At 42.7% G+C, this 26,083-nt stretch overlaps 1 protein-coding gene and 1 long non-coding RNA gene across 2 annotated transcripts in view; both read right to left on the bottom strand.

Moving 5' to 3' along the window:
• Nucleotides 1–26,083, bottom strand: part of LOC119120633 — a 95,589-nt gene continuing 69,506 nt past the window's right edge. Inside the window, exons 2-4 of the long non-coding RNA XR_005097555.1 lie at nucleotides 8,126–8,199; nucleotides 2,135–2,241; nucleotides 1–1,165 (exon numbers count right to left, since the gene is read on the bottom strand). This is a non-coding gene — a long non-coding RNA (uncharacterized LOC119120633). The remainder of the gene's footprint in view (nucleotides 1,166–2,134; nucleotides 2,242–8,125; nucleotides 8,200–26,083) is intronic.
• Nucleotides 16,268–19,340, bottom strand: irx3a (iroquois homeobox 3a). Its single transcript, XM_037247700.1, has 2 exons — nucleotides 18,852–19,340; nucleotides 16,268–18,173 (listed from the first exon to the last, which is right to left on the bottom strand). Exons 1-2 carry the CDS (start codon nucleotides 19,095–19,097, stop codon nucleotides 17,142–17,144), a joined length of 1,278 nt encoding a protein of 425 aa, XP_037103595.1. The 5' UTR covers nucleotides 19,098–19,340; the 3' UTR covers nucleotides 16,268–17,141.

The raw sequence follows: 26,083 nt of genomic DNA on the forward strand, positions 1-26,083 counted from the left end.
GATGTCAGAGAACAACATTTCTATATGTCTGTCTGTCTGTCTGTCTGTCCGTCCGTCCGTCCGTCCGTCTCTCTCTATAAGCAAACCAGGATTAATCTGTTGTAAAATGAATTTTTTTTAAAGCATTCACTTGGGAATCATGCAAACTTCAGGTTGCTTCCTGTAATTATCCCCTGTTCCATTCCACCTGCTTCACAAGCAAAACTGAAACTCTTAAGCACTATGTTTGGTGAACACAACCACCTTTTTAAATCAAAAAATCTGAATCAAACATTGCTAACTCATTGCTGAAGCCAGCCGCAAAGACGCTTTTCTTTTTTTTCCTACGTTGAGCACACAAAAATGAGGTCGGCCCCTTGTGCTCATTTCGAATCATCTCCCTAATATGATCTTGGTAAAGTTGCTGCAGGTATGCGGTGGGAGGAACGATAGCCCCGGGGCTCACGGTGCTACACTGCGAGGGCCCCTTCGAGATTACCCATCATCCCCTCCAGTCTGGCGGCAGTGGCGTTTTCAAACGCCGTCCCGTCTGAAGTTGCCCTTGGTTCTACATGTGTAGTGGTAATTATGAATGAGGCTGGCTAAGATCTGTACAAAACCATCAAACGCTGTACAGCTTGCTGCTATTGTAATAAAGATCAATAGGCAGGTGGCGTCAGTGGCGGTTTTATTGAGGAAGAGGTGGCATACTTCTTCTCTTTACATCCTTCTCTCGCTTTCTGTCTCTCTCTATACGTAGTCAGTGCGGCACATCCCTTTTAATTGCCGTTTGTGATGTGAACTACTAAAAAAAAAAAATCACCCTGGGAGATGAAGATAGAGACAGCGGATTAGATTCACTTCAACTTTGTTTGATAGCGAAGGCCAGGAACCCTCGCTAGCATTGTGTCGATAAAGAACATATACTCCACTGTATGTGCGAAACTCACAAAAACATGTAAAGGTCACTCCTTAATTGCAACACAACCACTTTTCCCCTCACACTTTTTTCTTGTTGTTGAAGCAAAGCAAGCTGAGGTCATCTGACCAGAATGTGGAAGATGTGCAAAAGAAGCTGCAGATCAAACAGAGTTCTGTCTGACAGGAGGAGATAAAGAGACTGTCAGCATCGCCTCAGAACAAAGCCGCTCCGCTCCGTCCTCGAGCTGCTCCCTCGACGGCGGTGCTGCGCAGAATGGAAAAAGGTGGGTAAACCAAAATGATGCTTGATACAACAGTCAAGTTTCAAAGTGTTGCATGCATCCATTTTTTGGAGGCTGTTAGCATGACAAGCTACACATCAAAAGCAAAGATTCCTGTGGATTTGTGCCAAATTCTACATCTTCATCAAATCGTGTTAATTACTTATTTGAGTCACAATGTTAAGGGAATACCAGTAGACGCAACAAGACCATGAACCAGGCTCGGATTGGGTCATCTGGACATTCTGGCGCAACACCAACCAAACCGTTAGTTCTTTCCGGCCTGTGTTTTTTGTATTTCTAGGCATGTCAGTCTGTTTTATCTTAACATGGATGAGCCTCAGTGAGTCAATCAAAGCCGTTTGGCATTTAACTGTAAACTTTGCGAGACCTCGTAATCCCACCGCATTGTTTTTAATGGCCACTCCAAAATACTTTCCAGGATAATCATTTTATCTGATAAATGAGGATTTCAAACACTCTTATCTGCTGTGCGTTTTTTTTTTTAATCCTTCCATTCTGTATGGTTGTTTTTAATTGATTCGGCAGCACGGGGGGGCTTTCTTTCCGTGATAATGCGCAGAAGGAGGTCACGATCCTTAAATGAGGGAATTTCACTGGTGCTGTGTGTTTGCTTCAGTGTGTTTACAGTCCTCCTTTTGCTTTTTCCTCGGCGAAGATCCGCTGTTTGAACACACTCTCAGTTGATGTCCTACCCCGGGGCTTGGACCAAATCTTGACGTATAAGGATCAAAAACACTGTCAGCGTCGTTCCCTATGTCTTTACATAATTTGGTCATTGGAGCCGCAGCCATGGAAAGCAGACCGCTGATTATCCAATAATGTTGCGACCGGAAGATGTGAATATATAGTTTATAAAAAACATAAAATGTTCCCGCATCTGTGTTGTGTTGGGCCGAGATAACGGCTCATCCAATGAGATGGATACTCACCTCTCCAGCGGCGGCTCGAGTCGCAGGCCCGCTGAGGAAAAGCTGCTTATTCCGCATGCAGCCTAAGTACAGGTCTCAGGTTTGGGGTGGTTGTAACAGAAACGTGTCTATTTGGGAGGGAATCGGGAGGAAAAGCCGTGAGTGAAACAGCAAATGGAATTTTTTTACATTTGTCATGCATGTACACCGACATTTATTTACTTTTAAAATTGTAATTCCAATTTTGTTACAACATGGTTCCTCGTAAAGTTAATGTGTGGTCCACACTTCCTTTGCTCTTTCCAGAGGAATGCTAACATGGATACATCTGAAATCCATCCCTTTGGATGTAGCATATTTCTGCTCAAGAGAAATATATTTGAAAGTATTATTATATGTATTTTTTAAATATGTTTTTAAAATGGAATTTGAAGCAGACTAGCAATGGATTTTAAACACATCACATTGTGATTTTTGATGTAATCCGCGAACCGCGATGTAACGAGGGATTACTGTACTTCTTTAATACAGTAAACCCTCGCTAAATCGCGGTTCGATGTAGCGAGGGATTACGATACTTCTTTAATACAGTAATCCCTCACTACATCGCGGTTGGTGGATTTCACTATACCGCGATAAACGAACCGCGATGGCTGCGAGAGCAGAAGCAGCCGGGCTCCACCAATCGCACACGTTCACTTAAAACTCCACAAACAAAACAACTATTTAATATTGTGTGTTATTTTTTTCCTTTTTCACTTTTTAGGATAAATAAAGTATTTTTGCATAACTTTTGTCTGACATGCGTGCATATATCTAGCATGCTAATAATCGTTCGACTGGAATCATGTTCCGAGTCTGTTGGAATCCCACTTGCCATAGCGTGACATGAGCGCCCTCCCATCTTTCCCACAAACACCTGTCTGGAGGTGAGAGGTCACCCTGTCGGCGCTAATCCCCGACAGTAACCTGACCAAGCCGAGGGATCGCGGCGGGCGCATATGCGTCGGCGGAGCTAGCCGTCCCTTAATACTCCTGCTAATCGCATTTTAATTGAATTCCGGTGAACATGTAAAAAGCTGGTTGAGTTTTGTTATTCCATTTCCCAAACAGATGTCCACAGTTATCCATGTAAAGTGATCTGCTGCTCTGACGTCGTCTGTTTGTACAAACGGAGTGGCTCATCTGGATGGGAGGGAGGGTAGAGCGTGACAATATTGCTTTTTCGGCGGGTGAATTCTATCAGTCCCAAAATTTCACATAGCTTCCCATGTTGGCATGTTTATGCTTGCTATCGTGCTGCTATGCTTGACCGAGCTGTGAAGGACTCATATTAGCGCTCTGCAGGGTTTTTATGCTGTCTTCTCTGCAGCCGTGTCCACACTATTCACGGCCATGCTTGTTTGGACTGTCGGAAGAGAGTGAAAATCCACACTACAATGGATCCCAGCACGTCTAGAAAACTGTGACAGAAGTGGCACAAATAGTGTAACACTGAATTTATTTGAAGATTTTGTAAAGATGACCTTTAACACAAGGATGGGTCCATAAAATTTTGATGCGGTTCCAGAATGCCTGCTATTGTAGCCTACTACCTAGCTAGAAAACAAATGAATGAAATACAGCAATATCATGCAACAAAATGTTTTCCCTTTTAACAAATTAATTGAGTCTGTGTGTTTGGGTCATAATGGAATTCCCCCAATCCCCAGAATAAAAATGGCATCTTACATCACCATCTATGAACCAGGAAGTAGCCTGCTAACTAGCAAAGGTGACAGATGGACTATTCTGCCCCAGATAGATAAATTCTCACTATTCAAACTGCATAGTTCGAAAGATGTTATGTAGTGTTAGTCCGGATAGCTTTAAATGTCAAAGCTTGTGGTAAAGATGGCGACCTTGATGATCTCATCTGTAATTGATTCAATATAGCAATAGCTAAGCCTAATTGTGTCACTACGGTGTTGGTATTCCAGACACATGCCTTCTGCATGTCTGATTAACCACCTTGAGCTAAATGTTTGCTGTCTCCATCCCACTTGCTTGTTACGTAGCGCCACTCTGTTATTAGAGCCACTTGGCTCTTTGAGGAAAACAAAATTCAAACACCGACGCCTCATTTGATCGTTCAGCCCTCATTTGAAGTGCCTTGGAAATAACTGCGGCCGGCGTGCGCGTGTTGCGAAGCCCTAATTGCCGCACCGTTACCCAGACCTGTGATTCGACTTTAACAGACGTGAGAAGCAAAACAAATCTTTTTCTTTTCGCCCAAACAAAGCTGACAGTTGCTTTGCGTTCGCAGGCGGGCATTTTAGATCTCCCCCCGCCACCCCAACACCGTCTCTCTCTCTCGCAGCTGTCACACGAGCCTGTTGGACATCCTGGATCCCGAACACACAAACCAGAAGAGATTAGTGTGCCATGTCGACCCACTGCTTCCGCAGATGGCACGGATGCTTTTAGCCGACTCCCCGTAGACACACACTCATTGATCTTTCATACTAAACTCCTCGCAGCAGGACTCTTGATACTGTTTTATTCATCGTTCTGGCATTTACTCACCGGGCCAATAAAGTTTGACATGTGTGGGTTTTAGCTGTAGGGGGCACTGTGGTTTCTATGCATCGTGCTATCCTTAAATCCCCCTGCAGTCAGATCTGTCATATGCAGTTAAAAATCTCCCCCGACTGGCCTTCTTTCAGGTCCAAATGCCAGCCATAATTCACCAGTGTAGTCTCTCACCTTGACGCACACCCTGTAAATGTGTAAAACATTCCACTGGGATTTCCTTCCATTTTAATAACCCAATATTTTCAGTTTATTTTTCCCAGACGGTACAGAGGGGAGAAATTTGGACAGTATCAGTTACTAATTTTTAAAGATCTGAGATGACTAGTCGAGAAAGCTCTTCCAAAACCAACACTGGGGACAAGGCTTTTTTTTTTTTTTTTTTACAGGGGGGTTGCTGGGTGAGTTTTAGTGTTTGGTTTCTGTTTTCCGGGAATCTGCAGCAATCGGTTGGGCGGTGGTGGATAAAAATTCACTGCTGGCAGGCATCCACAAGATTACCTGTGTCAGGTGATAGCATACTAATTAGCCTGGAACAAAGTAGCGTTGACATTTCACAGACACACCAGAAAAAGTCTTCTTTGCTTTCCTAACAGACTCGCCCTCTGCTTTTGGCCTCTAGGGGGAGCTTAGCCCACTTTTTATTGCACTGGCAAGTGTTGAGATGGGTGTTTGTGGAAGAAGTATGGATTTATGACTGTGACCTGAGTTGAGCAGCTCTCTGGGGTTCCAACCTGGGTGAACAGTGGTTTTCAGAACCACGTACTATACATGCCCTGTTGCTGGGCGTTAGTCCTGAAGAGCACATTATACTCCACAGTCGCTTTGCTGCCGAGCTGCATTATTTTTTCTATTGCTGTAGCCTTTCAATTGAAATTATCTTACCATGGACCGACCGTAACAAGCTTCCACTGATCGCATTTAAAAATATACTGACTATCCAATGAATTAGATTAAGAACCGCTTATTGGCATGTGTGATCTGTGCTGTTGTGAGTACGTGTGTGTGTATTTAGAAGTAGACAGGACTCTTTATCACTGTGTCTCAGTCCGGTGCTACAAAACTGAATGACATATAACCCAGTGGAGCACTCATTAGATCCTATGTTTCACAAGCCGAGCAAGGACTGTAAATCTCTCAAACCTCGAGCATGTTGTTTTAACTGGCTGTAACAAGCTGGTCTCTGTCTACATTACCACAGTTTAAAAGTGAATGCCGTGTCGTTTTTGGCAACTTGGGGGAATAAAATGTGACCGATACTGGAACCTAATAGTGTTACAGAGAAAACCACAAGACGATTAAGATTTGATGTATTTGAAGATATAGTGGAAGACTAAACGCAATCTGTTTGGGCATGTCGGTCAACCTCGGCTTTGGTCGGATTTTGAGGCATAAAAATAAAATAATGAACATTAAAATAATTAATTGTATAGTCAAATAAAAAAATGACTGATTGGTTTAAAATGTCACTTATGAGCATTCTTACATGTCACTCAAGTGTGAAAGAAGCTAGCCAATGCTAACAGTAAAACGCTAGCAAATATCGGAGAATGTTTAGCAAAGAACATAGTTCACCATTTAATGCTCGCTGAACTGAGGTCATATTTCGTAACGCGTAATAACTAACACCCAATTTATGCTTGTTCTTTCCACCAATGAACCTGGAGTTGAACTTCCAAGCTGAAGTTCCACCCTATTTTTGAAACCCTATTTTTGACGCCTAGACTCACAGAAGCACTGCCAAACATACATTTATGTCTTCTGCAAACGCAGAACAACCAAGTCGAGTATTTTACAGGTTTCTCCCAGCGGCTCCTAAATCAGATCTAAGGCCTTCCTATCCCATCCCACGTGTAACTCCCAACTCTTTTGTTTGCTCATATTTTCCTTTTCCTCTGCAGATCGCCTCGCTGCGACCGTGTAATAAAGCGCGACGGGCCTGCTGTGACCAGATCAGATGTGCGCTCCTGATTATGAAACTCCCTTTTAGTCACTAACAGACATGGTAATAAATGTGTCCATAAATTGAATTTGGGGCAGGAGCGGGAATATCTAAAGCAGTATTTGGACTGATTGTCTCCAGCCGACATGGCAGCGCTTCAGTGGGATTCTGGGGAGAAACTGATCCCACCGTAGTGCGGTTGGAAGGTTGAGTGGAGGGTGGAGAGTTTTTTTTTTGTGTGTGTGTGAGGGAGGTTTGATGCCCGGCCAAGTGAAATAAAGAGTACTTTATTGCTATTGAGAAAATCATTTGATTGGGTTTGCTCAAATAAAAAGATGAAAAGTGGTGCACATGTGCTGGTGTCACTGTGTGCTTGCGTGGATTTTAAATACAGTGCAACACACTTTGAGGATTATAAAAAACACCCCAAGCCTTAAAATAACAGCTTTTGTTGAAATGGTGTTCACAAAAAAGTGAATAGTTAGACAAAACTTGGACATAGTTTTTAAAGTAACACAGCCAAAGATAATTTGTCGTCAAAACAAGATGCTAACATATTAAGAGATGACGATGTGATATTGTCCCACCACATATTTGTAAAACGAGGTCTCGCTCCTAATAAACACATCTCGAGTCGATTAAAAAAAGCAGTCTCAACCGTTTTTTGGTTATCTTGGTCGTAATAGACACATCTCAGGAACACGTACCGATGCACACAATTTCGGCAGCAAGATGTTCCACTCTCCCTAATCCAGCAGAACTCCCTTTACACCTCATCTCGTCCTGTGCTAACACAAACCTCCTCTTATGTGGCTACCCTTCTTCCCCCCTTCCACCCACCATCACCGTCCACATCGCTGACGAGGGAGCCCATACTTCCACTCCTCCGGCCGCCTTCTGCCAAGATTTATTAGCCGCCTCAACCGAAATGTCATTTTCACCATGTTGGTTTTTGAAAGGGAATTTTTTTCTTTTCTTTTGGGGGTGGGTGTGAGAGGTGTTTTGGACTCGCTCCCTTCAACATCACTCACCCCACAAACCAGTAGAGACTGCCTTTTGATTTATCCTGCTCTCTGTTTTTTTACTGCGAGAAAAGAGGGTGTAACATTTGTAAGAATAACAGTGAGACTGCAAGAAGATAAAGACCTCGCAGGTGGTGGTATTTCAATAGGCCGAGGTCATCTGTAATTTCGGGGAAAGAACCTTAGTTACACAATCAACACTTGTTATCCACTAAGTTACTGTGCACTCATTCAGCCATGAATTATAATTATGATGGAATGACAATTAAGAACGATTTCCTCTCTGACTTGCCAGACGCAGGGTGTACAACGTTGTTTTAGTGTAAGACTATAATTAGAATGAATTACGCCGTAACAACACACACACCGTCAACAATCTGCTTGGCGTGTTAGCCACAGGCAAACTTTTCCGCACTAATCCTGGCAGACCAGATAATGCTTTCCATGATATAAGAGTAGGTGGGGGAATAAACATACCTTATAAAACCCAGGAAATTGCCCGTAATAGAAGAGATGTGCCATTCTGTGGTAGCAGCCAGGAGAGGCGTAGACTTCAAGGAGACAAACACACACAGTTAATCACAGTATTTGAAAAGACACAAACAGGACGCTTGCAAAACACACAGCAAGGAAAATTAAAACCAATTAGGCAAATTTAATCTTAAAGCCAAACGCTGCGCCAAGACCGTTGAGCGTGGCCATTAAGTTGTAAAGTTTTTAACGAGAACAAGCGAGTTCTAAACTGGGGTCTGACTCATTTATGACACGGTTGAGTAACCTTCCAGACCCGTTGTGAAAATGCGGCCCAAATGATAGGTCTGGCAAACACATGTTGAAGTGTGACCCTCGGTGATTGCGTTATGTGTCGCACCAGGATGACAAGTTGTGGCGTACCCTTGTGACTGGCCACTCTGAAAATACACACCATACAACCAACATTGCTTAAAGGTTGGTTTGAGCTTTGTAGCTTGGCGTTAGCATATAGCATAGATATGGTGTTTCTTCGTAGTTACGTAGTATAGGCACCCGATTCAGTCGGAAGGAACTAAAAATGATTAACTTTTTTTGTTTAGTACTGTAGCTTGGCATTCCTTAGCTCAGTGGTTCTATGTACAGAGAACACATTTGTTTCAAAAATGAAAATGGCGCCATCAATACTAAACCTTACTCCAGGCCACGTCTAAAATTGACACAGGTCCAGCCCAACATCTTTCAATCGTAAATATATTAACAGAGGGCATCAAGAGCTTTGAATGATTGTACTGTTTTTTTCTTCAGTTTTTGTTCTTTTAATATCCTACCGGCAACAGAGGGCATCAAGAGCTTTGAATGATTGTACTGTTTTTTTCTTTAGTTTTTGTTTTTTTAATATCCTACCGGAAAACATTAGCGACGACCATGAACAATCAGCAACAAGTTTTCTCAAGCCATCAGCTGCCCGTTGAGCTGATTGAAACACACGTCTACAAATCCAGCAGCAATTACAACTCCCAGGAACCTTTGGTACTGCTCACATTTTTTTTCAGAAGAAAGAGCTGTGTTTACCATGCCATAGTTTCTCATTTTTCATGCGCTCTTCCCACAAAACAAATACTGGTTAGTGCACCATTGGCTGCTGCGACGTTCATATTTATTGTACCACTTAAACGTTACAAAAGTGGAGACACGATAATAGAATCCAGATTCGGCCTTTATTTAATTTGTAGCTCTGCTCAGAGTCATCTCGTTTTAGATTGCCGCTCATGTCACGGGGTTACATCGTGTTGACTCTCAGTCATCTGGATGTGCTTTTGCTGTCCTCAACTCTGCACACTCCTTATCTACATCATTGCCTCACCACAACCTCACCATCATGTGGTTCGGCGGCTTTTTTCACTCGGCATTTATCGTTTTTGTATTCAAATGATTTACAAAACTATTTTGGGTGTTTTTGTTTTTTGTAAATTGTCTTTGGAATTTTGCCAAGGATACAACTAGTCTCTCTTGTCTTGCCATTAATTGACTTGGGTGTTGTCGTTTCGTTGTTGAATAAAATTCACGTTAAAAATTGGTTTCGTTCCGAGCAGACCTCGATCTGACCCCGGCAAGCATCTCTGGTCAACCTTTAACCCTTCTGTTATATTTGTTTGATGCACCCAAAATGTTTGGGGAAGATTTAACCTATTGTGTTTTTAAAAATAACAAACAAACAAACTAATAAATAAATAAATAAGTAAATACATACATACATACATACATACATACATACATAAATAAATAAATAAATTTAAAACAAACTAAGGCTAAAATGTGGTCAGGGATGGTATGGGGCACTGGGGGAGGTCTTGAAAGGGATTAGGTTGGCTACTGAGAAACACCTGTCTATCACTGACTGATCCCCCCTCGCCAAGCCCCCAGCCCCCCATGATGGATTCCCCCCGTCATAACTTCCTCCTTGCTATTCCCCATTAATGCAAATGTTTTTTGCCTGTATTGTTTCACTCTGCATGTCTGGCATTCTGTAGGCGCGGGTGGGTGGTGCAGGAAGCGGGTGATAATAAAAGGGAGTGGAGGGGGCTGGTGGTGGCTTGGATGACCAGCTGTGTGCCAGCTGCATGTGAAGGAAGCTTCGAGTGGCGTATAAAAATGACGCCACACTCGGATAACAAAGTGGCCGTATCAATGCACATTTATTCCAAGATGCGGACAGTTATTGTTTCCGCCACGTCGTCCTCTTTATGTCACTACGTGTGACACAAGGAAGCAAACAAGTCATTAGAGCACCGGTCGACTGGTCTAATCTGGACACTCCGCCGGATGCCGCTCCACGCCGATATGAACAATTAGCGAGCAAGACCTTTAAGCATGGCCATCTGAGTTGTGGGCCAGTTCGTGCATATGCCCGTAATTCACTCTGACATTTAATCTCCTCACTTGTCACACTCTTTATTGTGTATTACCATAATATAAACACTAATGATGAAGTTATAATCAAATGGGAAGCGTTGTAATCTTTTCAGGTCCGTCCCGCCCCTTCGCTAACGTCCACTGGTTGAACCTGTGGGAGACAGCTGACAAGTGCGAGGCTGTAGTCCCATAGGGTGGGGGTGGGGGGGTCTTTCAAAGTCAACTCTGGGGAAATGGATGACAGTTACACGAGCCTCCAGCCAATTAAGTGTCATCCTAGCTGTTGCTTTAACTCGATGACCTTACCTCTCCTCGCTGCTTTGTCTTATCATTTTTGGAAGTCGACGGCCTCATCTGTGTATGTAAAGTGGGCCACTGACCTTCAGGAAAGTGGGGGCGCAAATGTCAAAGTTCATCCGCTCTATATTTATTTCCATAGCAAATATGCCGAGTGGGCAAGTCTTTTGCGCAATTGAGCGGGAGCGATGTGTTATTACGTCCAATTATGCCTCAATCTCCTTCTCTATCTACCTGTAAAATGACATTAGATATGCTTTTTTTCATGCGCTTTTACACAAGGGGGGCAGGGCACCATCCCCAGATGGCTCCCTTGGGGGCTTTAGGTTAATACAGACGCCCCTTAAGTCAACTGCTAATTGAGCATGTTCACAGATCGGAAAAAGCGACATATATTTCCTCGAGAAATATGAACCAGTTTCGTTCTTTGAGGTGCCCACGAGGAATGGACACCTCTGTTTTTGCATGATATTGAAAACACGAGGGTAACATTGAAGAGTCATTAAACACAATGGCCATTATTTTTGTGCCCAGCTCTAGTTTAGCATTAGGCGTGCTCGTAATTTGTAATTGTATTGTATATGTTGGTAGTTTTTACCAACTTAAAAGGACTTAAAAGGGTGGTTAGCGCCGTTGTGGGCATAAACACAGCTGACTTGATTCGCCATCAATCGAGGCAGCTCCTTTTTAAATCTATAGATTAAGTCGGATGTTAAATTGGCTTGCGAGATCACAGATCTGTGAAATGACTGCTTGGAGATTGACTTCGCTCCGCCCTCGTCGCTGTACCGTGGCGAACCATTCAATGAATTGATTTCTGCAATGAATCAAAGTGCTCAATGTGCGCTGTTGTCTTATTTATGAATGACACTGATCACACATTCCCGCGGAGCACCAAAACTGTCTGCCTGTGACCCGATCAAATTCCTCAAAATTGGTTACTCTGACAAAATTTAGATATATTTCCAGTTTAGATAAATGTCCGAGTCAAAAATATCAAGTGTGGCATATCAAAGGCCTCACCCTCTGTACGCCGGAAAGCAATGCATTGTAAATTCTACACCCAAATACCTGAACAAGTCTTGCAGTAGCATCAAAGTGACCTTCCTCTTTTTGTGCCATTTCTAAAACTTTTTTTTTCCAGTCGTTATATTTATTTTATTTACATTTCTTCAAAAATGCATTCTGAACACTCTTCCTCGACTGTGTTCTATCATAAAAATGCTGTTTCATTGTTATTGAAATCTCAATTGTTTACACTGAATAAATGAAACAAGTCAAACATTAAGCGACATTAATCTATAAACTTCAGTTCCACATTAAACTTTGTTTTTATACAAATGAGATTGTCTGAGTAAGAACTAGCTATGAATTAACTCTTTAAAAAATATTCCATTTGCTTTTTAACATTATTCTATTCAACCTGAAAAATAAATTCACTACATTCTATAAGTTAGAAATGATTACAACCATTGTGTTTTTAACGGTTTGAAGCCATCTCACCTGCTCTTATCGAGCGCGGTGATGTCACATTGTGTGTGTGAGTTTGCTTGTAGCAGCCAAGCGTACACAAGTGCCCGGGTGGTGTCGCAATACACGAATACCATGCTATCAGCAACTATCCATGTTTGAATGAATGCCGGTGCGGTTGCAACATACATAACGTCATGATAAGTTTGATGTGTCCACTTCTTCTAGAAGCTTCTGTTGTTTGGCTGATAAGGCGATTGCAGCTCCTCCGGCCGGCCGAATAACTTCCTCTACACGCTTTGAGCCCGCCTGAACTGAACTACCTCTGGAGAACAATGATTAGCCAGCCAAGCTGTTTGGATACACATTCCTGCCTCGTTCAAGACTTTCCCAGTCGTTCCTCAAAGGTGCTTGAATATGTGGGAAAACATCACAACTGAGACAAAATCAATTGGAAACAATCTTTGGAATGGAAACACGATAGACAGATTAGAGAGAAAGATCGACAGACAGACAGACCGATTAATCGATGTATTGATAGGTCCGGCCCCTCCTCCTGCGCAAAACCCTCATAATAAGAAGTGGGTGAAGACTCTTGATTAAAGTCTATTAATCACTCTGGAGGAGTCGGTTCATCGGCTCACCCTCCGGCGAGGGTCCCCAATCAATCAAAGGGGGCTGCTAATGCATTCATGGGAGATGTAAGACAGGACTTGTTTGACAGTGTTCCTGAGCAGAATTTATTTAGCAAGTCCTGCAAAGGCCTGAGTACGCCTACTCCAGACTCTATGCCATCTGCCTGCGAATCAAAGAGCACTCGTCCTTCAAACCTATGAAGTCCGTACAAATATTAGCAATGTGTCAAAATATGTCCTCTCATTAACGCAGATGGGCGAAAGCCGAGGGATCGGCATTTGCCAGGGAGGCTCCGAGTGTCGTACAAGGCCTCCGCTGTGTCGGCCCGTGTCAAGACATCACTCCCTCGCCATCCTCTCGGCGGCCGGAGAAAATGCGTCTTATTAGTTGACACCGGGCGGTGAAATTCCGTGCTACACCGCCGACTAATGTACAAAGCTGAGAAAGAGCAGGGCCCCTGGATTTGGTGGGCCCCTGACAGTGACGCGTGAGCTGGGTGAGGCCCTCTGAGATAAGACATTGAGCATGTTGAGATCGGGACGTTTGCTTAAAAATCTAATTTGCATCATCCACAGAGCTAATTAAAAAGTTAGATCAGACAGAATACCTTCAGACGAATAATGTTGGAACACACACACTCACACACACACACACATACACACACAAATGAATAAATACGAACACGTTTGGTGTCCACTGAGTGACATCCTAATTCTCAATGGACGTTCTAGTACAGTGGCCTCCAGTAGTTCCCACTTAAGAATTAGCACTAACTTCCACGTGACGACTGTGGTGAAGGGTAAAGTTAGCGGCGGTGAGGCTCAAAGCTGTTTTATGGAGGCGAGCGTGTATAAATCCCCTTTTTGCAGATGCTTTGTCCTGAGGAGCAAGTGAAAAAGAGGCCATGCTCGGCTTCAAAGCCGCATTTCCATAATTGCCCTGTAACTCGGGCCTGTCTGGGGGCTGAGAAAAGTGCAATCTTTCAGCCGGCTGAACGGCAAAAGAGTCCACCTACCCTTCAACTGCCCCCCACCTCTCCTCCGCCTTTGCCTCCGGCCCATGCCCCCCCCCCACCAACTTGTTGCCTGAAAGAATTTCTCCCGCTAACCTGCCTGAACAAAAGGCATGAAATTGGCAAGCCGCCCTCTAGTCACTCACTCTTCTGGGTCTTTTGTCAACAACAACAGCAACTCCTGGACTGTTCTTTAACTCGGGCGCTTTCGCTCACGTTCTCAACTGAAGGGTCGTTCGCAACTGGTTCTTTGGCCTTCCGAGGTGTGTTGCTCCTCCGGTCGAGGGGGCCCCTGTTGGACAGTGGCTCATAAAAGGATTAGCTTGGCGCACAAAGACAGTGGTCCGCTTCTAAGCCTGACTGGGCCCACAAAGGAGGTGATGTTTGTGTGTCTCTGAGAAGGGAAGGAGGGGACTTTACAGAAAGGCTGGATGAGGTGAAAGCAAAAGGCTGACCCTCTTTATTTGGAGCTTCTTCCAAAGGTGGGGGGGCTATGCCAACCCGCCTATCCCCCTTTCCAATGGATCGCCTCAGTGTTTATTTACTCCGAGCTCATTCACACGCAGGGGGCCCTCTGATGGCTCCATCGGACCCCCTTTTCATTCTGTCCGAGGCTGGATCAATGAGTACTTTTTTGGGGGAAAGACAGATTAGATTTCCTTTTAATGACTCCATTATTTTTTGTATTGTGGGGCGGGAGGCTCCTGAACTAAACAAAATCAAATCAAAACGTCTACTTTACCGTTCAATCACAAACATCAGGGACGTGACATCATCATGTGAAAAAGTTTCAAATATTATTCTTAACAAATTCCTAATTTTATGCACCGATCACAGTATGATTATTCTTTCGTCGTGCAAAAATCCCGTGGAACCTAAAAATAAATAAATAAATAAATAAAATCCAGGCGATATGCACCCTAAATGAGGATACCCCTCAAATAAAAACAAAACCCTCTGTTTAATGTGGTGTCAAAGTGACCATTCTACTTCTACAATATACAATGAACAGGATGGTAGGTAAAATAAAGAAAAGAAAGCAAGAGGGAGAAGGGATGGGGGGCGGTGGGGGGGCAACTTCAATTAGCTGATTCCACTTGTGAATATTCATGATGATGCTCTTAGATGAGACTCTCAGGCTGGATAATTGATTGGACAAACACATGCGTGTTTCGGGAGGATGTTGAAGACGTTTAACACACTTGACAGTTGTCACCGCAGTACGTACTTCGTTTTTAAACATGAAACAACTCGGGAGATAAAATACATACGGTAGTTTTGGGGGATTGTATTTTTTATTTTTGACAAACATCTTTTTTATAATGTAAAAGTCTGCTATCGTTTGTCATTTCTATGCTACGTGAAGATTTTACCCTTTTGTATTTGTTTTTTATTTAACTCAATTTTGTGACTTTGGATTCAGATCAGCTATGTTGTTTACTTTTTCCTTCACATTATAACTTTAATTAAAAAAAGTACAACGAAATTACTTATTCAATAAACTTTTATTTCAGATAACAACCACTTTCATTCATTTTCTTTTTTGTCACTGAGAAGGTTTTGACGTTAATCTACAAAACAACTTTTTTTTCCGCCAGGTTTGTTTTATTTTAAAATTCTTAATTCCAAAGTCAATGTTTCGGTTGTTTTAGTCATTTTTTTGGGTTGCTTTTGCTAATTTAGTTTAGTGAGTCATTTTGAAACTTTTGATTTCCAAAAGAGTCTGAGTTTTAAATAACAAAACGGCACGATTACACTTAAATCTCATTATTCCCCTCATTACATTTTCAACCGCAACAGCGTGTTTAGCTAATTTATACAGAAATATCAAATATGACTGAGTTCAGAGCATGCACAAGTGTGTGTGTGAGTGTGCAGCTGCTTCAACAGGAGCTGTGTGTGCAGCAGACTGTAGAGGGAGCTCCAACACCAACTTTAACGCCCTCATGCAGTCTCCGAAGGCGCAAATACAAATAAATGTCGTTATTAGCTTTTTTTTTTTTTTTTAACACCAACGATAAATTACAATTATATGGGTGTCGTTAATTGAGAGTGTGTGTGAGATGTGTCTGCAGTAAAGGGGGACCATCATGAGATCTGGGAGTTGTATTGTGAGGATAAAAAAAAAGAAAAAATCGGAAAATCCACCGTAAAAATAAAATCAAGCATGCAGTGTCTTTATAGCATTTCCAAATTGTTGTTTTTTTAAATGCAAAATAAACCCATATTATTTTTCTGCATTATCGCCCAATTATTTTTTGAATCCCTCTACTGCAAACGCATTTTCTCCCTGTAAAATTGACTTTCAAGACAAGTTGTCCTCTTTAAAGTTGCAGCAATTCATTTATTATTAGCCAAAAATATAGACTTTTCTTGTACAATTTTGGTTCACAAGTATGTACATTTTCTTAACTTTATATACAAAAAATAACATCAAATCCTCACAAATAAAAAAGAAAAGGGTGAAAGCAAAAAAAAAAAAAAAGACTACACACATGGTTCATACATTATTACATTAGCAAGTTGTTTTTTTTACACAGGACATGCTTACAAATGTAGCTATAAACAGATGGTATTATTATCTATTTTACATTCCATACTCAGATTGAAAGCATTAAAGAAGCAGAGGAGGCCTGGGAATAAAAAAAAATTGAAACACGCAAAAAGTGACAGTTGCCTTGAGAAAAAAGAAACATTGAGAAATCAGATAAAACACGATGTCAAAGAATCGACATTATTTATTTTAAAAAAAATGCTGTGCAGTCAAAAGGCACTAAAGATTCCCTCTTGAGTGGCCACCAAAATTTAAATTGACTGCCTATTAATAGAACACATCTATGCATCAGACTGTTGCTGGCTTACATTGTAAACAATATTATCAATAATGATAATAATGCAACAAAAACAAAATTGGGACATGCAGCACGAAATGGGGACGTTAATAATATTATTTTTAAATGCTTTCTGGTCTGCATACAAGCGCGCGCGCACGCGCACGCATACACACACGCGAACACACACACATACACACATTGTGTGTGGCCTACAGAAAGAAGGATCCATCACCAAGCAAAAAAAAAAAAAAAAAAAAAAAAAAGGACAGTAAAAGGTGGAAAGAAAAGGAGTGGAAGTGGCCTTTGGAGTCTTTTGCGCGTCACGCACACACACAAGCACAAACACAGGCGGTGTTTCTCAGTGTCGTGGACCGGTACCTGTGAGCGCAGAGTCCGCACCGGCACCGGCCGCTTGCCCGGCCCCCTTGTCGTCCGTGTGCCGGTTGCTTCCGTACAGTGCCAGCCCGCCTCCAGCCTGGTTGGCCAGGCCCAAGTAGTGGTTGGAGTTGAACAGGGCCAGCTGATGCGCCGAGAAGGCTCGGTTTGTCCACGATTGGATCTTCCCAACGGCGGGACAAGACGCAATGAGTCTGTGCGGGGCCATGAGGCCGTGTTGCTGGTGGGACGTAGGGGGCGTGGGAGTCACATGCGGCGACTTGCGCGGATTGTCCGGCGCCGCGGCTGTCTCCGCCAGAGACCAGATCTTTGGTTTCTGGGCCGGCGCTTGGCTGTTCTCCGAGGGCGGGGAGCTGACCGGACCCGAACTAAGTTTGTCCCCGTCAGGTTTGATCTCCAGCGGAGACGAGCCGCGGTGGTGAATTTGGAGGCGATGGTGGTGCAGGCCAGCCTTGAGAAATCTTTGCTCGGGTAAATCCTCATAGCCGTCCGAACCCTCCGAGTCGCTCCTCGCGTCAATTTTGAGTTCCGAATGCAGGTCGTCCTGCTCGTCCAGGTCGTCCTTGCTTTCGATATTCTCCGTGTCGATGTTCTCCAAGTCGATCTCCTCCTCGTCCTCCCGCTTGTCGCCCTCATCGCCCTCGTGGTCGCTAGGGTAGACATTGCCTTCCTCGTCGGTTCGGTTCCGAGGCGCCCACGTCATTTTGTTTTCCTTCTTGAGCCTCCTGCGCGCGTTAGCGAACCAAGTGGAGACCTGGGTCAGAGTCATCTTGGTGATGATGGCCAGCATGATCTTCTCGCCTTTGGTGGGGTACGGGTTCTTGCGGTGCTCGCTCAGCCAGGCCTTCAGGGTACTGGTACTCTCCCGCGTGGCGTTCTTGGGCCGGGACGGGTCGCCGAACTGGTACTGGCCATACGGGTAAAAAGCCGGGTGGTGGTGGGCGAAGCCGGCGTGCTGAACCGTAGGGCCGTCCTTCAGTTCGTATTGGGCCCCCTGCGTGCATTTACAACACTGTTACGCTCCAATACGGCCCCTTAATTCTTGCTTTATTCTACACGTTTTTCGCGACTCTTAAACGCGTGGCTACTTAACGCGCATGCCGCAACTTTCAAAGATGAGTGCCTGTTTTTATTTTTTAATTGACTTTTAAAACTGTTTTGTATACATGTTTTACTTTCACATTCAAAGTCTCTCAAAGCGCACGTAAAAGGAGGTATACTTTCTGGTACGCTTAACTTTCCGCCTACTTTTAAACCCTCACTTCGAAAGCATTGTTTACTTTATTTTGATACAATCTAGGCATGCTTATTTTTTAAACAACCATCATTTGAAATGTATTCGATCGTTTGACATTCTTATCACTGTTTTAAAATATGTTGTTGCTTTCACTTTTACACTCGAGTCACTTTCTCTGAATTATTTACTTGATCTCTTACGTGATCATTTTTTTTTCTTTTTGTACTTTTGTTCTTCTATACATTTACTTTACTTTAAAATGAGTAATTCCAGTCAATTGTGTTGTTTTCGTTCGCAGCTGAACTTTAAAAAGTCTTATGAGTTTCTGTTGTTGTGGTATTAATTTTTAAACCACTTTGAATGAAAGTTGTGCGGACTCCGAAAGTATAGCACAGAAAGACGCGGATTTTTCTTAGTTTCAAAGTGGTGACTTACCAGCTGGTTAAATATGGAGATGTCATTGGAGTAGGGCAGGAAGGCTCCGTAGCCCTGCGCGGCCGCGGCGGCGAACGGCGCTCCGTACATGGAGAGTACGTTGGAGAGCGCTCCCGACGGACTGAGCTCGGCGGCGGCTGCGGCTGCTGCGGCGGCGGCTGCGCTCCGGGCGTTGCCGGCCATGCCCTGGCGCTCCGCAGGGTACACGGGCCGGATGTACTGGTAGCCCAGTTGGGGGAAGGACATAGCGGCCGACGGCGGAGACAGGAGCGATCGACAAGTAGGAATATCCACTTTTTGTTGTTGGTTTGTTAGAGTGTGGAACGCATGGGGGCCGAGGGGAAGGTGCGAGAGCGGAGGGAAGCAAGAGTATTTCCAGTGCGAATGGTCCGCTCTCTTCCTCTACCCCTTCTTCTGCTTCTTCTATTGATCTGGATGGACTAAGGTCAGGTCCTTACAGATTGCTTTAGATTATTGGGACTCCCTTGCTCAGATTGACATTTCTAGTCCTTTACAAGTCCCGCCCCTTTCTCAAATCTCATCCCCTTCTCTCTCTCTCTTTCTCGCTCTCTCGCTCTTTCTCTCTCCCCCCTCCCTCCTTCTACGTGGATAAATACACTGTCCCATTTGAATACACTCTTCGATCTCATTTATCTGTATACCAGCTTGCTACCACTTTTCCCCCTTATTTTATAAATTAATGCCACAACCTGCAAATAAAATGTTACTGTTTGTTTTCTTTAAATGTGTGTACGTGTGTGTGTGTGTGTGTGTGTGTGTGTGTGTGCGCGCGCGTGTGTGTGTGCATGTGCCCGATTTTATTCTAAATCAGATATTCTAAGTCAAATATCCCCTAACAAGCACCCACGTGCTTTTTTACAAGCCACTCTGACGCTCGTCTTGATTAACCATTTTCATTGATTATGGAAAAATAATACAAAATGATAATAATCAGATAGTGATCATGAGTTTACACTGTTTGACTCAGACAAACATCAACTTGTCATTATGCACAAATAAGAAACAAAACCAATTCCATAAACTATGAATAAATACGTTATAAATAATACACTTACTATTCTATACATTTGCTAAATACTGCGTTTACTTAATAATTTAGATTATAACAATAAAAATAAAAAGCAATAAAACAGAATAAAAGTTTTTTATTTTAAAAAGAGCGTTGTCTTTTCTACCTTCGCTATATGCCTTAATTTCAAACAGACCTCTCCACCCCAAGTGTGTTCAGACACAAATAACGCACATCAATACCAGTAATTAATTGACGTCATAGGGAGCACGCTACCACGGCGTCCCTCTCTTTAAAATCAAAGAAATTTCCCCCGAGTAAGTGGCATTTCCGACACTTTTTGCAGGAGTGGGTCTTTAAATCATCCTTGCAGTTTGGGGAGGAGGGCGGACGAATATACAGAAGATAGACATGAAAGAGCAGGCTGGTGATGATCATTAACACTGTTAGTAGAAACGTGGATTGGAAGAAACAAACACACACACACACACACCTACACGCGCACGCACGCACCCAACCCCCCCACACACGCACGCACGCACACACACATACACACACACACACACACACACACACACACACACACACGCACACACACACACACACACACAATGTGTATTGAGAGAGGGGAAAACTTGATAAATGATAAATGTTCTTGAAAAGAAACACGTATCATAATCCAGTACAAATAAATCCCCGCCACAATTGGAACTTTTCGTGTCAATAAGACGATTTTCCAGGCCAACAAGGCGCTCAAAAATTAAAATTCCACGAAGCAATACAGAAAAGTGTGTTAGGAGAAGGAGGGAGAGGGGGGTAGGAAGGCAAGCATCTGTTTTCTTTTTGACAGATTACTTCTTTTTATTTGAATACTGCTCAAAGTCTTAAAGCAATATTGTTATTATAATTATTACTACAACATTTCGGTTTTTGTAATAAGTTTTTAATCTTCTTTTGGGAAGCAGCAGATCATTGTCTAGGAGGGATAATAGCAGTCATAATTTCCCTCCTATGTAAAAACGTCCTGAATATCCTGAATCGCCCCATGCATATGTAGCGCGCGTGTATATGTGCGCACGCGCGCGCGCGTGTACCATGCCACCCGGATTACGGGGTTATTAATTACAGCGGGTTACTGGTGCCACTCGACCAGAATGGTAATCATATACATACATTGAAGTCGATGGGGAGGGGGAGAGAGAGAGAGAGAGAGAGAGAGAGAGAGAGAGAGAGAGAGAGAGAGAGAGAGAGAGAGAGAGAGAGAGAGAGAGAGAGAGAGAGAGAGAGAGAGAGAGAGAGAGAGAGAGAGAGGGAGGGGGACTTGATCTGCGCTGTTTGTCAGACGAGGTCTGCCCGCTAAGCAGCGCTCCTAGGCCGTCACCGTCCTTCCCCTGAAGACACCCCCCACAACCCCCCTCTCACGCACGCACGCATGCACGCAGTGATTTACTACCTCCAATCAAACGCACCACTCACTAACTTAACACTTTCGCACCCATTCTGGAAACTGGCTGTGCCATAAAAGCATTAAGTCGACACAAGCAACACACTCCACCCCCCAAAACACACACACGCATAGTTAAAAGAAAAGAAAGAGGACAGTCATAATGGAGCGCTGTGACATTTTAGATGCTAATTATGCACATGACACCATTTCCACACTCAAGAAAAACGTGCAGGGGGGTTTCTGATGCAACACACAATTTTTATTTGGATGACATGTGAATGGAAATATTTGGGCCACTTGAAAAAGAAGGTAAAACAAATAGGAAATATATATAGTATACAAATACATACAATAATACATGTATGAGAACAAAGTGTGACTTTGCAAAAACAAGTGGTTTTATGAGTTTCATGAGTTTTGTGATAAGTGATAATTTTATAGATATGAATTATGAGGGAAAGTCATAACATGAGAAAATAGTCACAATTTGTAATCTTCCAACAATAAAGTTGTAAAAGCACAAGAATAAAGTTGTAAATTAACAAAGGTAAAGTCATTATGTTACAAAAATAAATCTATAATATAAGCCTTGGGAAAAACTACTAAAAATAATACATTTTAAATTAATAATATAATAAATATTAATAATATAGTAAATATTGATATTAAGAAACTTAAGTAGAAAGTGAATGTAATGAAGCTGTAAAACTTTCTTAAGGAAAAAGGAATGTTGTTATTGTTAAAGTTATAATTTTGGGAGACAAAGTAAAAAAAAACACCATAATAAACTACTGACTTCCATAAGAATAAAGTCATAAATATGCAAGAAAAGTATGTAATACGCACTATGATGATTTAAAGAAATAATCTTGTAGTATCATCCAGACAAACCTCCATTTTCATTATTCATTTCAGGATTTAAAGTTGCATTTTGTTGGGTTAACACAGAGAAATCATAAATGTAGGCCAATTCATATGCAATGACACGTTTCATCTTAAGTCGAAATATAAGAAAATTCTCTCGTTGTCTAATCAAAAAAGTCCACATGAAGGATTTCAAACGAGTGTCCCATTAGGCCCAAATAAAGCCCCAATGAATCTCGCTGTGCTCAAAGCACATTGGAGCTTAATCCAATAAATGAATTAGTCATAAATTAATTGTTCTCAGCGACGGAAGCAAGTGTTACTTTGAAAATGCATTTAAAGTTATTTTGTCTTTACTTTCAGGATTTATTAAGTGGGGAAGTCTTATTTTTTCTTTTAATTAACATTGCACTAACAAATCTTGCATATTAAGCTGCTCACTTTGATTTGCATTTGTGGAAGAGCAAAAACTCCAGATCCAAGTTTTGACATTCAGTTAACATTTTGCTAAAGATTTAAAAACAAGTTGATAGATTTGAGTGAAATATATGTTTTATTTACAATACAGGCATGTATATTTGTGCGAGCTGCTACTTTGAGATTTGAATAATCGCCGTCTCTCTTTAACATGTCACAGTAACTTTGGTCGATCACAAGCTGCACTTTCCGAAAATCCACCATTTCCGCGTTTCACTGATACGTTGATCTCATACGAAAGTGACCCAATACTGTCATCTGCTGGCCATAGGTAATGTTTTGTTTGTTTTTAACTTTCCCCGTTTAAAGATTAAACGACAGCCAGCTAAGACTTTTTTTCTACACATTCCCATTCAAAAATATTTCCGATGCTGGCACTTATCCTTCGGATTTCCGTTGCTGACGATTTCCTTGCGACAAGAAAAGACACTAAAACTGTTGGTGAATGTTAGCGACCTTGAACGAACCCAGACGTCATAGACAAGGACACCTGGGATTTATTTTAATTAGTGAAAAACAATACGTATTCTATCTCCTTTTGCTGGATGTTATACTTTGTAGCATCACATCGATAAAAAAATAATTCGTAAGCCTTGCGTATAGCATGCAAAAACATCAATACCGCAGCCCGTGGCTCACTTTAAATCATGGATAAATCATTACCTTCAAGTGACACCTGCTTCAAGTAGCACAAGTCAACGTGTTATTGTTTTGTTTGTTTCCTTTTGGCCCACATTGTCCCGCATCGCTTTGCCTACATCGGCGGCACGATACATCGATTTTACGGTAAAGTCACTTTGTAAAAACAGCGAGTAAGTCTGCAGGCCCCGCTATCACTGTATTACACGGCTACGGCCCACGTAACAAGATGAACATTGATTCGGCATTACGGATGATCGATAATGAAATAAGTAACTTCGGAGGGTGGGATGGGGCAAATTAAAATGCATGCTGCTTCGATGCTGCCAAGCTGAGAGGTGACAGCGGGAGGGAAAGGAGGGGGGAGACAAACCTAGTTTCCTTTCATTGCGATGAGTGTAATTAGTACGTCTGCTCTCAGGCTGTCAATAACAATGACGACAAAAGGCTAATAAGCTATCGTTATTAGTAACACCTTGATTAAATATACAGGTCCTTTCTATGTACGAATATGTAAACATTCCTAACAATCGATAGTGAAGGTTTATTGATCAGGGATTCACATATTGTACTCTAGTCAGGTGCTATTTCTAACGAGAATTGATCGAATGCTAACATGCTAGCTGTTGGCATGCCAAGATATAGAGTTTCCAATATGAGTGCAATGTGAGTGCAAAAAGTGCCGACATTGATGGATTAGAGGTTTTATATTGTGTTGTGTATTCAGGTGCTATTTCAAATGAGAGTGTGTCAAATGCTAACATGCTAATATTTGGTTGGCTAATGTAGCAACCCGAGTTAGCCAGCTTGCTGCCCATAGATGTTATCTTCACATTCGGCAATAGCACCTATAATACATTCGCAACATGCGGTAAAGGCTCGTCGAAGAAACTGTTCTGGTGCTAATGATTTGGTTAGCAACAGAGTGTTCAAACAGGCTCAGCTGTCAGAAATTGTACATGACTATCAGATTGACAGAAAAATATAGTAAATGGTTGGTAGTTTTCGTTCCTGATTTGGATAAGGGATGCATCTTGGTGTCTTTTTGACAAAGCCGTTATTTGAGACCGTTTATTCAAGTCTTAGATGAGTCGAAAAATGCAAATGCAACAACTGATCTGATTCCATTGTGGAGCCTCTCTGTCTATCACGCTAAGTCATTTTGATGTCAAAATGAGCCAATAGCAGCCCAACGCTCGGCCCAGGGTCCAGACAGGGGTTGCTTTGCCAGCTACATCGGCTTAGCAGGCTAGTAGACAAAGTCTCCTTCGTCTTTCCAGCTGTTGCTCCTGCTGGTTGGAGCCCAGTGAGGAGGAGGCAGCTGTACCAACATGATGAAGCACAGCCTCATCTTCTGCCGAGGACCTTGCAGGGGGTACGAGATGAAATCACAAAGGACAATAACCATGGAAGTACTGTGCTACTGTGGTCAGCGATGATAATCAAACATTAAATGTTATAGGAGACAAAATGATGTCTGGAGAAGGAAACCTGATCACTGCTGGTTTTAGGACTAATGCAGTCTAGTCTGGTTGGGACAACTGTCATAATGTGTAAGAATTATCTCATGGTCCTTGGTCAAGGAATTCCATATGAATCATTTTGCTTAAGCTTCTTCTTTCATAATGAGGTCATGTTTGGACATATTTGAAAGTAAAGAAGCTGGCACTGAAAGTTCCCTGATGCCGTTGTCACATTGAGGGGCTCACTGGCGTTAGGGTTCTAATCAGCCCCGCTGAGTGGCGCAGCATGCCTCGGGGCTGAGGTCAGAGGCGACTTTTATGAACAAACACTTTGAGCTAAGCGGGGAAGCTGTGATAAAGACTGACCCGCCGTAGCACAAGTATCCTGATGACAGTGGCAAGCACAAAAATCCAGATGTACAAAATCATCTTTGAATCGCAATCTCCAAATAGTCAAGCCTGTGCTGATAAATACAAAAGGTAAACCATCATTGTAACATTGTAGTTGGAGTACCTACGGACCAAAACGACTCCTAGAGAAGCTATGTTGTCACTTTGTTGTTCAATCAGTCAAATACTTTCCAATTTTAAGCTGCAGTGGACACAAGATCTTCCAATGTCGGCGAACAATCCACAACAAACGAGCCTTTTTGTCTCGTTTGGGGCGTATATGAGCTGGAGCACACACACTCGTGCTTACCCACGTGTGTGTTTGTGTGTGTTGTACAACAAGCACTGAAGCACGACTGGACCCAGCTGTCAGGTCACTGCTGTCAAAGCCAATAATGATTACCCTCTCCCTGCTCCTCAATCCCTGCTTCATTACCGCCAAACGCACAGGAGATCCGCCTCCTTTAGGAGAACAATGCATCCATGAGTGGGCGTCATCATCACCCCACGCCCACTCTTATCAACCCTCAGAGGGGCCCCAGCCAGAACCCATTTCGCCGTATGGATATCTGCTTATCTTTCGGTATCTGTTTTTTTTACCCGTTGAGAACCACTCATCTGACATTTTCTCTTCCAGCACTGAGATGATTCGAGGGTCCTTCTGGCGATGCTAGATTAAACGCAAATCAATACATATCACCGCTGTTCGATGACAACAGCGTATGTCGCATTGGAGCTTTATTTAAGAAGCAAGGACCAATGAAGATACTTCTCATATTTATCATAAAGCGGACTTATTAGGTTGTCGTTGCATTTAAACTCAATGGTGACTCTCTTTGCTATGCATGAGTAGAGTTATAGGCCGAGCACATCGCTCATCAGCAACGTTTTCCCGGTATTGGATAGCCATTAGAGCATATAT

Source organism: Syngnathus acus, chromosome 3, assembly GCF_901709675.1.
Source record: "Syngnathus acus chromosome 3, fSynAcu1.2, whole genome shotgun sequence".
NCBI classification, from domain to species: Eukaryota; Metazoa; Chordata; class Actinopteri; order Syngnathiformes; family Syngnathidae; genus Syngnathus; species Syngnathus acus.